General features: G+C 47.3%; 1 protein-coding gene across 1 annotated transcript in view; it reads right to left on the reverse strand.

Moving 5' to 3' along the window:
• Ebf4 (EBF family member 4) overlaps positions 1-16,273 on the reverse strand; it is a 58,179-nt gene that overhangs the window by 8,442 nt on the left and 33,464 nt on the right. Inside the window, exons 7-13 of the mRNA XM_033761223.1 lie at positions 3,266-3,347; positions 2,442-2,559; positions 2,224-2,357; positions 2,007-2,133; positions 515-603; positions 322-387; positions 3-226 (exon numbers count right to left, since the gene is read on the reverse strand). Coding sequence (XP_033617114.1) covers positions 3-226; positions 322-387; positions 515-603; positions 2,007-2,133; positions 2,224-2,357; positions 2,442-2,559; positions 3,266-3,347 — 840 coding nt within the window. The remainder of the gene's footprint in view (positions 1-2; positions 227-321; positions 388-514; positions 604-2,006; positions 2,134-2,223; positions 2,358-2,441; positions 2,560-3,265; positions 3,348-16,273) is intronic.

The raw sequence follows: 16,273 nt of genomic DNA on the forward strand, positions 1-16,273 counted from the left end.
CTGGGGTCCTAGACTGCGGGGAGCAAGGGGAGCAACGGCGGGACGCACCCGGCTCAGGCCCCTGCGTGGCGTCCCCGACTGCGATGGCAAGAGGACTGCTGAAGGCGTTGATGCCCACGACGGCAGGATGAGCGTGGCTGGGGGCCAGGGGTCCGAGGGGCGCGGGTGCCCGGGGGGCGCTGTACAGAGCCTCGGCCACGTCCGCTGCGCGCTTCAGGAGCAGCTCCTGTGAAGACAAGAGCAGGGTACGGCTGGGGCAGCCGGGCACCGGCGAGGGGCAGCCCCGGGCCCTGTGGCGCCAGGCGGGAGGAGGTGCCATACCTGGTTACTGCTAGGCATTCCGTACAGGGCCTCGGCCAGGTCGGCAGCCCGCTTCAGCAGCACTTCCTGAGGGCAGGGGAGGAGACAGCGGGACGGAGGGCAGCCCCTGGAGGTGGCAGGGGGACCCTCGCGAGGCCCTCCTCACCCACGCATGCACGGGACATCCGCATCCCCGGCCGGCCCCTCCGAGTACCTTGGGAAGCCTCTCCGGGTCCCCGGGGTGTCTGGGAATGACCTTCTGTAGCCTCTGGAAGCCATAGTCAATGGTGGGCTCATTCAGAGCTGGGGAGAGGGGCAGTGTTTGGAGGTCGCCCCCCACCCCCAGCAGGAAGATCGCAAAAAGTACACAATTGACCAGTCTAGGAGCTCTGCTGCAGGCCCAGTGGAAAACCCCAGGCACACTGATCAGCGAGGTTCAGGGACGATTCAATTCCTTTTTGTTTTTACTGTTCATTCATTCAATAAATATCTACTGAGCCAGGCTCCGTGCCAGGCACTTGGCGTCAACACACAAGCGCTATACAATCCTACTTGTGCAGGGTGATGGGGTTGTATATTCCTAGGGGGCAGGACTGGAGCGTTTTCTGTTTACTTTTGGTCATATTAGGAGTTTATAAAAAAGAAAAACAAAAAACTAACAATCTCCACTTATCATAACTCCAGGGGACTCTGAACAGCCTCTGATGGGTAGAGGTTTGTATGTATCCTAGGAAGGAGACTGGCACACTCCCTGGGCTTTCAGGACTACAGCATCATCCTCCAGCCCTGCTCCCTATGCCTTCCCCTTGTCTCTCATCTCCCCTTTTCTCCCTGTCCAGCCCCTCCACGTTTAGTCACTTTCTTTTTGTTACCCCCAAAGCGTAAAGCACTCTGCTGGGTCTTGGCATTGGACCTTCGTTCCGGGTGTCCACCTCCCCATCCCACTGTCTCAGCCTAGTTCAGCCCACCCTCATTAGCAGGGATTCTGCAGTGGGTCAAACCTTTAGGGGCTGTAACTCCACCCACCCTGCAGTCTTCCCATGTTAGACCCCGGGTTCCTTATCATCAGTTGGGTAGGTGCCAGGTACTCTCCCTGGGTATTTCTGTGGGCGGGAGTGGAGGGCAGTTGACAAGGAGAAGCCCGTGTCTTGAGTGGGGCCTGGCGCAAGGGAGGATGGAGGTAAAGATCCCGGCCACCACTGTCTAAATCAGCCGGGATCTTTACCTCCATCTTCTACTCTTCATGGGTCTTGCGTTAACTGCTCGTCCTGGCATCTGAGCAAGGGTGTTTATATGTACCTGCGTGCATGTACACAGAGAGTGAAGCTTAGGGTTGCCTGGGGAACCAAGAGATCCAGGAAAGACTTGGCAAGCAATGAGCCCATTTGGAGGCAACTTCGATGTAAACAATCCCTTCAGGAGGTTCTAAAACTCTGGAAATTGAGAGGGGAGAGACCTCCTAGTGAAAAGGCCCAAGGCAGAGAGGATGTTGGAGAAAGGTCTGAGGAGCCAAGGGCCAGGGAGGAAAATACAGAAAGCCAGGGAAGGAAGGTCCAGCGCCGGGAGTGGGCATAGTGAGGCGTCGCCACCTGGGAGCGGGGCCAACTGCAGATTCTGACCTGTTCAGAACCAAGTTAGGGTTCCGCGAGTCCAGGGCTCCCCTTGCTGACCCCATGGACCCTCCCCTCTGCAGCCTGATTCCTCACCTGTGTAGACAAAGCGGCCTGGGGCTCCCTTGCAAAATTGCTTGGACTTGTAGGAGAGGGTCACCTCCACCACCCCGGGAATGTGTCGTGGGGGCGTCTGCACCCGGATGGCATGGGGCGTGATGAGCTGCGAGGGGAGAAGGGAGGCCTGCAGGTCCCGTCCCGTGGGGAGGGCCCAGTCCCGAGGCCCGGAGGGAGACTGGCGGGGGTGGCCCACCTCGCTCCACACGAGCATGTTTCCAAACACGACCTGCAACCCGTCGAAGAAGTTGTCGCCGATGACAATGACGGTGGCGCCTCCCGTGGTCCAGCCCTCCCCGGGGCTGATGGCCTTGATGCAGGGGGTGGCAGCTGAGAGGTAGGAGAGGACCCAGGTCAGGGGACCCTGACGAGGTGGGGACTGGGAGCTGGCCAGGGTTGGGCTGGGGTTCTGACCTTCGGAAGGGTCCAGGCGGCGGGCCCTGCGGCCGTGCTTGGAATTGTTGTGCACGAACATGTTGTCGGACACAGCCAGTACGTGTCCATCCACGCTCACCGTCGTGGACACTACCACCTATGGGGAGAGCCAAGGCTGGTCTGGCTAGGGCCACGGCAGCTGGGGGAGGGGACTGTGGTAGAGAACTAGAAACTTGAGGGAGGTGTCTGGATGCATGGGAGTTAGGGGGCTTCAGCTGGCAGATCTGGGGCCAGCTGGATCATGTGACACCCCCAGATGAACTAACATCCCAGGAGCTAGGAAATTAAAAGCCCTGGAAAAAACTGGCTCCGTGGGAAGAATTGCCACTACTGGTGCACACACAGGAACGCCAAGCTGTATCCACAGGGCTTCAAGGTAGGAACACAGACTTGGGCAAGGTGTGAGTGTGGGGGGCAGCATCAGCTGGAGAACCCATTAGCAGGATCCCCACCCTGTTCTGGGGAGGAAATTGGGGCTGCCTTCTCCCACTACCCCTTGCACTGGGAGGGGTGTGCAGACTGAGATGTGCTAAGGGCAGCTGCTCTCGGCTTCACACTATGCAAATTACCTGGGTCGTTAATCATGTAAAAATGTCACAATTAGCATCTTCTTAAGTGGGGCTCTAATGAAGCCTCCCTTGGCAGCCAGCATAACTTGAGATGGAGCTGCCCCACCCCCAGTGGGCACCAGGCCTTGGAGGCACAGGGCTGGGCAGGGATGTGCCCTGGCAGGGGCTCAGCCTCCCCTCCCGCTCCCTGTCAGGGACGGCTGAGGTTGCGAGGGAGCCTCTCTCCAAACCCACCTGGAAGCGGCGCATGTCTCGGGGATTCCCTGCATTCTTCAAGCAGTTCTGGTTGCATTTGAGGAAGAATTTGAGGAAGAACCTGAAACAGTGCGGATGGTGGGCTCAAGGGTCAGGGGGGTCTGGAAACAGATGAAGACCAACTGTTTCCTGCCGTGCCCCCCATCAGAGTGACTGCTGTGTGCTTACACACAGGTACATACCCCATATTCCCATCATGAGCTGTGTATACACAGGGTGCCCTGAACAGAACCATCACAAAGCCTAGCTCACTACAGGTTATCCCTGGCGCTGACTTCGTATAGACCACACAGTGCTTATTTGTTCACGAAGTGCTTATTGCACCCACACAACATATATTCACCAGTAGGAGCCTATATATTATATATAGTAAGTATACACACTATTATTCGTAAATTATATCCAACATGCTGTATACCTATCACACGTATGATGTATATATATTTCACATGTAGCATGCATTCACACCCAGTGTAAACTTATCACGCATCATCTGTATATGTCATTATACGAGCCCATCACACACAGTGCATTCTCAGTCACATATTATATTTCTCCTCTGGAGTGACCCATCACCCATGCGATGTATACTAATCACAAACACATCCATTATAGACACTCTATATGCTTATATAACTCACAGAATATAGCATGCACACAAGTAAATTCTGTGTATATTCCACACCCTGCCTATAATCATCTCACACATATGGTATAGTAACTATACATGAGTCTACATCTGCATCCTACAGAGTATATGCACTCATACACCATTTTATATTGTATATAACATATAATACAGTCATTACAGACACGGTAGTGCTATGCCATACAGCAGAACCTTCCTATCAGACCCCCCCACAACATTCTGTATCCATTATACACACCGCAACACCTAATTGCACAGTGCACGTACCTACCATATACACATGGTGACTACAGGTACTGATATGCAGTGATTATCTTCCTTTTCATATACAGTAATTAGAAAAAAGTGTAGGATATATCATGATGAAGCTGCTTTTTGTACAAACACTTGGTCCTCTTGTCCTTCCAGGCAGTGGGTGGGAAGAGGGGTCTTGGCCTATCACCTACCAGTAAGGTAGCGATGGACAATACTCTGGCCTTTGTACATTTAGTAAGTTCAAAATACTATCAGTGTCTGCCTTAGTGCTCATGGGACTCTGTGAGCTTTGTGGCAGGTATTCTTTACAATTGTACAGTGCTGGGCTAAAGTCTGTGGTGGGTCTTGGCATTTGGGACAGCCTCCTGGGTCACTGTGTGACTTTTTCTGGTCAGCTTCCTCATTTGATTCCCACTCACTTGGAAGGTATTTTTACCTTCCAATATGTGCCAAAGTAAACAGTCGACAAGATGAGACTCTTAAGTACTATATACAGTAGTTACCTATGTACTATTTATATACCCAAACATGACATCTATTTATTCACCAGAGTTATCTCCAAATTCTGCAAATATAAAATTCATGTTCAAATGAAGATTTATCCTGAAGAAATCTAGATCCCAAAAAAGAAGTCCCCCAGTGTTGGGAAGAGTAGGCACCTGCCCTGAAACAGAGGTGTCCACAGTGGGCAGCCCATCATGGGGAGCCAGTGGCAGACACTTTGTTGAAGATGCGCCCCAGGACTCTGCCTCAGTTCTCAGCACCCATCAGATCTCCCTGCAATGAGCACTCCCTGGAAACTCCTTTATTTACCTTTCTACAGAAACATCACACCTTTCTGTCCACCATGGTCACTCCCCAGAAAATAGCTTCACATATTGTAGACTGTGTGTAAACACCTACAGAGCACCCTGGGGTGCAGAAACGCCATACGGATCCAAACAGTCCACATTCAGTGCAGACACGCGACACCCCATTCACCCCTACAGGATAGCCTGTAGTGCAGATAGAAGTAGTCACCAGAGTATAGACACCACATATAACCCTAGAGGTCACCCCAAGGTACAGACAACTCCAATGTCCCTGATTCTTGTAGTATATCTGCACAGTGAAGGTATTCAATCTTTCTCACATTACATGCCATGACAATCACCTCCTATACCCTATTACCACGTTTATAGTATACTGTTTGCGTTTATATGCTGATACCCTCTGAAAGCCTCATGTGCCCATAGTCGGGGCCTTTGAGAGGCGACTGGATTATGGGGAGCTACCGCTGACTTGCTTTTTACTTAGGAGGCAGGGCATGGTCTGAAGAGAGGGACTACTGGAGGCATGACCTGAAAGGCATAGCTCACCCTCCAGCTGTCTTTTTGCTCTCTGCTTCCTGACTGCCATAAGGTAAGTGGCTTTTTCCTCTGCTATGTCCCTCTGCCGACCAGTTTCTTCTTTGGGCTGATACATAAGCCAAAACACATCTCTCGCCCCTTAAATTGTGGGTATTGGGTATTGTGTTCCAGTGACATGAAAGTGACTAACACACACTCATATATGACAGAGAGTGCACTATATGACTAAGTACACACACAATGCAGGCCAATTCATTTAAATTTAGTATTCAACATGCTTGATCCACACTGGGGTGGAACACAATCCTGTCCTGAGGGGATTAATGCTGCTAACCTTTGCATGCCGCTAGAACTGCTGTGAGCACAGGTTGCCCTGAAGGATGGCATGCCTTTCTTTTTATTCACACCTGCCCACTGTATCCAACCTCACTACTACAGAATTAAGATGAATGACCCTTGTGATGGGACTGGGACTGGCTCTCTATATGACCTAGTGTGAGTCCTTCTGCACCCATGACCAGGAAAGAATGAACTGATGGCTGTCTGCCTTCCATCCCGGCCTCTCAGGTATACTTTCTTCCCAGCCCCTCAAGGCTTCAGTCTCCTCTTGGGTCCAGACCCTTCCTTGGCCCTTCCACAGCCCATGCTTAGCAGGTCACCCATGTTTTTTCCAGTTCAGGTTCTGTTTGTCCTCTGGCCTAAACCAGTTCCCACATCTTGTCTGACCAGCCTTTGCTGGCCATTCTAGGCTTCGGAAACCACCCCTCTCCGAGAGTGCTGGGACTCTGCAAGGAACTTATCCCTGTGGGCACTGTAGTTTTGGAGCCTGCTTGGCATGATGCGCAGAGAGATGAGTAAGAAGTAGCCAGTACAAGGTCTGGGCCCACCAAGAGGTGTTGAGAGTCAATCCCTTTCCTCGGCCTCTGGGGCCCCAGCATAGCTAGCACAGAGCCAGGGTTTCAATGAAGCTGCTGCACTCACACCCACCACCAGCTGGGGTCCACAAGGCTGCTCCTATCAGAGGCTGAGCCAACGCAAACACTCTCCAGACAGCCTGTTGCTACTGCCACTTGCCAGATAGAAAAGTGCAAAGAAAATTACCCACAACTTGGAAACCAGGCAGAAAGACCACTGTTCATCTTTTCAAAGTTATCTTCAGGAGTGGTTTTCAAAGTATGGGGCCAAGGGCGGCAGCAGCATAATCCTGGAACTTGCTAGAAATGCAGATGCTCAAGCCCACCTTAGACCTGCTGAATTCAGACTGCTGAGGTGTGGCCCACACATCTGTGTTCTCATGATTCCTCCAGGTGATTCTCGTGTGGCCTTAAACCCGAGAGCTCTGCTCCAGAGCTGGGTTTTCCAGTCCTTGGCCACTAGCCCCACATCGCACCGAACCCTTGAAATGTGGCTATCCCAATCTGAGATGTGCTGTAAGTATGAAATGCACATCGGATTTTCAAAGACTTAGTTAGACCAAAGTATATAAGACAATTCATAAGTAATTTTTTTTGGTACTGATTACACATTGAAACAATATTTTAGATAGATTGGGTTAAACAGTCTATTATCACAACCAATCTTACTATTTCTTCTTATATTTTAAAATATTACAATTAGAAAATTTAATCTTCCATGTGTAGCTTGTATTATATTTATATTAGACAATACTGTTGTAGAGTGTTATGCTAACACAACTACCTACAAGAGTATCTGACTCTCTAGAGCAATGGTGGCAAACCTATGGCATGTGTGTTGTTTTTCTTTTAAGACAAAAGATGTTAATGTATGAGTTGTCTTTTTCTAAACTAAAAACTCAGTATTTAGGTTTAATTGCAGTGTTTGGCCCTTTGTGATAAGTCGGTTTTAGGCTGCAGTCTGGGTACTTGTCTCTAAAAGGTTCGCAATCACTGCTCTAGAGGCTAATGTGCAGAAAACTGATAAGATGCAAACGATATTTGTTAGAAGAAATAAATAATTTTTGTTCAGTGGAGAAACTACCCCTAAAGACTATCATGGTCCTGTGGACACTATCTTGCTTCATATGTAACTCGGCAGTCTTTTTTTTCTTTTTTTGGACAGAGTCTCACTATGTAGCCTAGATTGGCCTTAGACTCATGATACTCCTGCCTCAGCCTCCTGAGTGCTAGGATTACAGTCATGAACCACCACACCTGGCTCTAACTTAGTGGTCTTGGTCCAGCATTTTTAATGTACTCTCCTGTGTCTCCTCTTCTCTTTCCCTCCCCTCTACTTCTCTTCAGGTTGTGTAAATTTCTTAGTCTTTCTGAACCAGCTTTGTCACACCACTGGTTTCTTTATCAATAAGTTACAGAAAACTACAACACATGTTCAGTAACAATTTATGAGTGTCATACTTTCCACATTTGTGTCTTGGCAAAAGTAACTGGCTTCCAAAAGCCCCTGCCTTCCAACATTGGTCCTGTAGTTTGAGAATGTCCCATCATGCCTAGGAGATCCAGGAAATTTCTCTGCTGTCCTACAGCACCCTGTTCCTAGAATGCTTGCCTTCAGGCTTGATGGGTCAGGGCCTGCTCCGTCCTCTTTCCCCACCCCTGGGACCAGACACCCCGTGGGCCCGGGAGGGCTGACATGAGGCAGCTTGGGAGAGTTCTCCATAGGTTCACCCAGGAGTTGACACTTTATTCCACCTGAGCAGCTGGTGAAGGGTGATATGAAGTAAGGTTCAAGGAAGAAAGGGTAGCAGGCCCTGTAATCTGTGTCTATGCAGAGGTCAGATGTGGAGGACAGGGGAGCTGGTGGGAAGGGGAGCTGGAGAGAGACAAAAGCAGATATGCACATGGAACCTGAGGGACTGTACTCCCCTTGATGGAAGAAAACCTGTATCAGGTTGGGAGAAGTGAGGGCAAGGTTCTGGGCTCTGGTTCAGGGACACATAGCAGGTAAGTATGCACATTTTGTTGAGAAAAGCTGTGAATCTCTGCTTATCACCAAGGAAGTACTCTTCACCCCCGAAGCCTGGTGAGCCTGGGGCATCCTCTGAGCAGTCATTCCCACCCTGGCCCAATGGGGCTGGAATGGAGCCTAGAGAGGCCCCTTTTCCTGGCTGGGATGGGCCACAGGCTGGGGGAAGCAAGGCAACCCTGGCTGACTAAGGGTCCCCAAGGGATAAGCATTATAGGACTGTGTCCAGTGGCACCTATGAGGATCTTTGGGGTAACAGTATCTTCATCCCTTCACCCTTACAGAAAAGATGGCAACAGAAAGGACAAGTCCTAGGAGCTGCCACCAGAACTACTGGAAGATATATCATAAATACAAACCTAAATTATAAATAAATGCTTCAGGGTACGTAAAAAAAAAAATCCCAAAGTGAATCAGGTCTGAGCATCAAACACACAGCCAGTACCTGGAATTCTGCTGATCTCTTCACTTGGCATTATTTTGTTTGACCCTCTCCAAACCCCGAGGTGATGTAGGTCTGCAATTGCTCCCATTTTACAGATGAAGAAACAAAGTTAAGCAAAAATAATTTACCCAGTATGGTAAAAGCCAAAGTTGGGGCGTGAACTCAGGTCTTTATGAACTTGCAATGTTGACAAGGGTCACAGAGAAGTGGTGCTTTCGGAGTCTAGCCCTGCCCAGACACCAGGCTGATACTGTGGACTATCCAGAATGTCCTATTTCAAAAGCATCCCTTAGAGGCATCCTATGTGGGGATCACTAGAACTATTTTATGAGGAATTCCTTGAAGTTATAAATTTACTTGTATTTTTAAGGCTTTGGATGTTGGGACTGCTGTACTCAGATGGAGATTTTCAGAATAAAAGAACAGAAGAATGACACAGGCCAAGAGTTGACAGTTATTAAAGCTCACTGAAGGCATATGGAGTTCGTTATTCTATTCTGCCTATATGTTCAGTGTTCTCCACACTAAAAAATGTAATAAAGCCACACATGGCGTCTCATGCCTGTAATTCCAGCACTCTGGGAGGCTGAGGCAAGTGGATTGAAAGTTTGAGCTCAGCCTGGGCAACTTAGTGAGATCTTGCCTTAAATTAGAAAAAAAGAAAAAGAAAAAGGGGGATCTAGTTCAGCGTGAAGGCCCTGGATTCAATCTCTAGCACCACCACCAAAACAAAACAAAACAACAACAACAACAAAAACCAGAAGAAGAGCTGTGAACAGTGGTCATCCAGCTATTAATAAAGCATTTAGAGGGTGGTAATTATGCATCATGACATATCACACTTATGATTTGTTTTGTTTGGTACCGGGATCAAACTCAGGTCCCTGTGCTTGCGAGGCAGGCAGTGGAACTACTGAGCTAAATCCCTGGCCTTCATGCTTATGATTTAAATGAAAGGTAAGAGTTACTCACCTGCATACCTACCTTACTACATCCTGAACTTAGTCTAGCCTTCCTAATCATCTTTATAAATGCTTTTTATTCCTTTCAGTGAAATTAGCTCAAGATGAAATGAAAATGAGCCTTCCTTGTCAATGGAATGTTCCCTACCAAAGAAACAAATTCTGGGTTAAGTATGACGCCAGTGCAATCACTAGACTTACACACAGCTTCTCAGGGGTGACAGAAAAGCTTCCAACTACAGTGCTTTATGCAAAAGAAGATTCAAAATGATGACAAAAATGTGGAGGTGACTGATATGTGTCCACTACTAAACAGGTTTCACAGTGGGAGGAGAGCAGAGTGGGATGGAGCTATTTGTTGGAAGGCAATATCCAGGGATTATATAGTGGGTCAGTGCCTTCCTCATTCCGGTATCCCCCAGCTGCTTCGAGTGTTGGTTGGTAAGGGGTTTACAGTTGCCCTACTACCCAAGAATTACCCTTATCCAGGAGCACGTCCTTCTTGCCAGCAGCCAACAGCCAGTGGCAGAATGATGTCACAAAGAACCAGTTCTTGGGGTCATTCATACTCTGGACCACCCAGGGAACTAGCAAACTAGACCTCCTTACTGAGCTTCCTCTCTTGCCCTATCCAGCTTCCCTCACTCCTTCTTTCCCAAGAGCTCTCCTTAAATAACCACTTTCACAAGAATCCCCATCCCAGGCTCTGCTTCTAGGAATCCCATCCTAAGAAACCAGGTCACACAGCAAAGGCTTTTCAGTGACTTTTTCTCCCTGCTTCCCTATGAGACACTTAGGGCTGATATTATGTTCCTGCTTCCAAAGAAAAAGCTATTAGTAACTGAAAGAGCTGACCTGAGATCCCAAGTGGGTTTTCACCTATGGAACTGTCAAGAGCAAGGAAGGACTGGCTTTCAATTGCTGTCCAACAGCCACATGCAACTGTTAAGCACTTAAATTGTGGCTAGTGTGACCAAGTAACTAAATTTTAAATCTTATTTCATTTTCATTATATATATTTAAATAGTCACATGTGGCTGTGCCTGCCATATTGAATAGTATATCTAGAAGGAGGGAATGCAATGAACAGATATACAAATTGGGGATAGGTGTATCCTGTAAAGCCCTGGGAAGCAGATTGGGAGAATAAGGGTAGAAACAAAATTGCACTTGTAACCATGTCCAAAGCTGATGCTGTAGCCTGACACAGGGAAATGGGGAAAGGGCCTTCTGCTAATTTTTATCTTAAAGAACTCGCCTTTGAGCCTCAGAAGAAAAAGAACCACTTCTGGGGAAGAATTGCTCTCCAGTGTTTTTTCTGCTGAAGGATGTAGATGATGGACCATTCATTCCCTCATTCTTCCCATATATTCACTTAAAAAGGCACCAGAGATCTAGAAGTGAACATGATCTTCCTGGCTGGAATGGGCCATAGGTTGGGGGAAGGAAGGCAAAGCCAAAGAATTTAATACAATAGGAAAGAGACTCAAAATGTGGTCAGAAAGACACAGTGGTGGGAGTAGCAAGATAATATGCCAAGTGTCATCTGTGGCAGTCACTTGTTTTGCCTGGGAGAGGACAAGGGCTCCTGCGGCTTGCATTGGATCTTGGGCATTGGATCTTAGGGGAATAGGAGGCAAAGGGAACAACAGTTCTTCTAAGGAGCAGTGGCATGAATGGCACATTTGTCCACTGGTGCCTGACAGGATTTTGGAGGGCAACAGTAGGCCAGGTCTTGAGGGTTGGCTCCAGATTGTGTGGGATTTGGAGCCTGTGGATGATGCAAAGTCTGTAGGGTGCACATTACTGACTGTGTCACTTGGAAGAGTCACTATACTTTCAGGGAGAAACAAGCACCAGCAGGCCTTGGCTAGATAAGGGAGAGGAGATGGCTGAATAGTTCAGGCTCCCGTGGAATGGTCCAGGTTGGATCCTGGTCTCGGTCTCAGGTAGCAGACAAGACACAGTGTCCCCAGGGCCATAGCCACCTGCCAGGCCCGGACCTGGCCTCCCCAAGATCTTCAGCCAGGGTAGAGGTGGCTGCAGTGCAGATGGGCTGGGGGACTATAAATAGCCAGGGCGCATATATTAGCATGCCAATGCACCCGCACCCCATCCTCTATGCTAATGGCCCACCATGCGCCTGAACACCTTCTGTTCCCCTGCATGCATTTGCATGCACAATTAGCATAATCTTGTATAATTAATGAACAGCGTCAATTTTAGCTCCTAAGTAATTTGATTAACATGTTGATAGGGCACTTACCAGGCTCTCCAAAACTCAGGGCTGGGCATGGGGTCTGAGGAGAAAGGGCGAGAGGGGGTGGAGAGACTGCTCAGGGGCCCCCAGCTACCCATGAAGAGTGGTGGTGACTCCACTTTCCCCAAAGGGAGCCTGAGGAGAGGAAAGGAAAGGTGGAGAGGCTGCTAAGGGGAGGCCTCCAGGCACCCCATGTGGAATGGGTGACAGTGGACCACCTGAACTCTTTGTGCTGGTATGGTATGAACAGAGACATATACACACACCCCCTGAAGGTTCCCCAAGCCTGAGGAGTCTACTGTGAATATAAGATATTGGACTCCACAGGGAGAAGGTAAGAAGAATATAGAGCAAAAAATGTAGGACTATGGGGTTACAGGATGGACAGGCAGATGAAGCTAAAGGGAAAAGGTGAGCTTGTGGGCAGCACTAGAACACAAAACAGAGGGGAAGAAATTGTGAGCTCCTCTGGCCTTGAAAGGTGGTAAGCTGGGCTCTGAGGCCAGAGACCTTGTCACCTTCTAATTATAAATTATGGGAGAGGTAGACAGGATGTTTGGCAAGATCTGGCATCTTCTGCCATGTCCTAAGTGACCAAGGGAAGAGAGATCAGCCAGAAGGTTAAGTGTAGCCCTTTCCTATTCAAAGAAAGATCTGTTCCCCTCTGGGACATCCTAGGGCCCCTGGCCAGGGCTCAAACTCTTCTCTCATCTCTTGACTATAACTGAAGCTTCTTGCTACTGTCTAGACCCTTCAAAGTGATCACCAGTGGCAGGAGAGTGGGAGGAAGGTAAGAAAAAATACGGTGGTAGATACTGCCCTGGGCATGGACCCCACACAAGTACATCTTATTTAACTTTGCACATCTCTCCTGTACATTATTCCATTGCTACCCTTCCCAACATCCCTAACACATGAGTTACTAGTTAGCTTCATTTGTAAAAGACATTTGTAAAGGACAGAAGCTGAGTGAAGACAGACTTTGCTGCAAGTCACATGGTCAGACATCCCAGCTTGGCTTGAGCTCCCAACCAGAAACTCTTTACTTTGAGAGAAAATTTGGCACTCAAATTTTGGACAGATCATTCTCTAAGTCACTCCCTACACCACCCATTATGTTCACCATGCCTGTCTTCCCTTTGCACCTCCAATTTCTTTTGGAGGCAAAGCCTGCAGCTCCAGTCCTGGCTTAGCATGGGGGCCATGTGGTGAGCACGGCTTCAGCTGCCCAGCAGTCTTCTCACAAGTCCTTCCATTAATAGGGGTCTCTTGTCCTTAGGATTGGCATCTTCGCCATCTGACCCCCAAGCAAATGGGGGAATCTCTCTCAAACCCCTGTTGCTTCTCCCTTACTCAAACACTCTGAGCTCTGGAAGGGGGGGTTGGCAGGGGAAGGAAGTGTGGGACATTCAGATGGCAGGAGGGAAAACCTTTGTCCCGAATCAGCACTGACTCAGGAGGAAGGTGCTGACCTCAGGTTAATTGCCAGCATGGGACCTGGACAGAAGCCTATGCTCGCAGCACAAGTGTGGGAATAGTCTCTGCTGGAAGGGGCAGAAGGGGGACACTACTGTGCTTTTGTTTTGTGACTATGGTATTGGGAAGGTGGCTGATTCTTTTGCAGCTACCATACCCCCTCCTCATCAAACTGCATTGTCAGGCTATGTTTGATCTGTGGATTGGGATCAGAGTTTGTCCCTAATGGTGAAGATGAGAGCTGACCCCTGCCAGATGGCTCCATCTGACCTGTTTCAACAGTGTCACTAGCAACACTCACTGTGCAGCAGGTACAACCACATGCCAGGAGTGCCTACAGCCCACAGTTCCGGCCCCTGAGTGTCAGAGAAGGAAAGCTATGGGCCTCCCATGGTGGGAGGGTCATCCTGGGAAGTATTTAGTCTTAGAGCTACGATGTCCAATAAGGTAGTGGTTATTTAAATCTAACTTAATTATAATCAAATACAATTAGAAACTCAAGTTTCTCCGTCACAGTAGCTACATTTTAAGTGCTCAATAACTATTGGCCATCATACTGGTCATTTTGTAATATGTGCAATCTCAACTGACCTATCTTCAAGTTCACTGACCTTTTTTATAATTATGAAACATTTACATAATTATGTTTTATCTCAACATTTCTGTAAGCTTTCAGAGAGCAGGAATATTCATTTAATCTTTCATTTTTTCCTGAGCATTTATCATAGTGTCTGCCCCACACTAATTCTAACTGATCTGTGATGGAATTAAAGGATTGAAAATTACTGTGACAGGATGAATGTTGCACTAAAGTCCCCGATCACAGGAAACAACGTAAAATCCAGTACTCAAGTTAAAAGTGTCAATAGCAGAACTAGGACTTTTAGAATTGCAGAGTCAAGACCTCTGAAGTTCCATCCTTTCATAAGGCAACAAGAACTCTAGCAAAAATGGCCCAAATCAACTTTTCAGAACTCTGAAAATTTATAAATGTAATAACCCAATGAGCATTTATTAAAGAAAAATGACTGAATCTTAGTAGATCAGAAAGTTTGATGGTGTTCAACTCATTTTATTTTCATCCTCTCTTCCCAGCCCTGATGGAAACCATCCACCATGTAACCACGGTAGTTGTAAAAACTAGCAGCCAGAAACCACTGAAAGGAGCAGAGTGGGTTTGGAGCTTTCAACAAGCTGTATTCCTAGTGAACTGTCCCTATTTGAGCTGCCCACAGGCACCCTGACATCTCTATCCACAGCTCTTGTTTTTAACCTGACTCAGCTTGTTCAATGGGAAAAGCACCATCCTTGGGCTAAAAACAACCAGTGGTGGTTGTTTAACACTACAACTGCTTTAGGCAGGAATACTAGTTGGGGCAAATGAATCTGACCAAAAATTTTTAAAGAAATAAATGAGGGAAATGCAGACATATTTATGGAGATCTAGAAGGCCATATACATGCAGGGGGAAGGGCACGTGCCCAGGAAAGCACTGGAAAAGGCTACACTCAACTCTGACTTTCTGCTCAAGCAGGAAGTGAAGTTCAAGGCAGAGCTGTAAGTTGCTGGAGCACTGGGGCGTGTCCCAATGCACAGAACTTTGAAGCGAAGCACTGAAGGCTTACTGATTCAAGGTATTTAAGGAAATGCCTCTTCAGTCATGAGCAGAAGCTGATAGCAGAAACGTTAATAACCATACAGGATGGAATATAAGAAACTTTATAGAATTAGTCCAGGAAAGTCATTAAAGAAACAAACAGTAATAGTAACACAAACACTGCTGTATCTGATTTCCAGAGGTGCTCCATTATTAAAATGTCCAGTTTTTAAACAAATAATTATGATGCATGTAAAGTAATAGGAAATTAAAGCTCATATATGAGAAATACAGCAATCAATAGAAATTGAACCTGAGGAAGTAAAGATGCTAGACTTTAGAGACAAAGAATTAAATTCCATAAGTATGTTCATAGAACTAAAGAAAACAATGGCTAAGAATTGAAGAAAAGTATGAGAAAGATGTCTCACCAAAAAGAAAATACTGACAAAGATATTCAAATTATTTTAAAAAAATGAATTGAAATTCTGGAATTGAAAAAGATAATAACTAAAATGAAAAAATTCCTTGATGAGTACAACAGCATATCTTTGGTGGCAGAAGCAAAATAACTAGTGGGCTGGGGATTTAGCTCAGTGATGCCTCCACCTACCTTGCAAACACAAGGTCCAGAGTTTGATGCCCCATACCCCCCCAAAAAAAGCAAAAAACAAAAAATAAACCCAACAACAACAAAAAACTAGTGAACTAGAATATAGGCTATTTGAGATTATTTCATTCAAAAACAGAAAAGGGCAGGGATGTAGCTCAGTGGTGCTGTGCCTGCCTGGCAAGCACAAAGTCCTGAGTTTGGTCCCCATTACCAAAACCAAAACCAACACCAAAACCAAAACAGAAAAAAAAGGGATGAAGAAAAATGAACTGGGCCTAAGAGACCTATGGGACATCATCAAGCATAATGAAAGAGAAGAAAGACAAAGGAGCAAAAAGAATGTTTTAAGAAATAAAGGCTAAAACTTCTTCAAAGCCAATGACAAACTTTATTGAGCACATAAGCACGATAAGCTTCAAGTATCTAAGTAAGGAGATA

The sequence above is a fragment of the Fukomys damarensis genome, unplaced genomic scaffold (genome assembly GCF_012274545.1).
Source record: "Fukomys damarensis isolate Sample0158 unplaced genomic scaffold, DMR_v1.0_HiC HiC_scaffold_7, whole genome shotgun sequence".
NCBI classification, from domain to species: domain Eukaryota; kingdom Metazoa; phylum Chordata; class Mammalia; order Rodentia; family Bathyergidae; genus Fukomys; species Fukomys damarensis.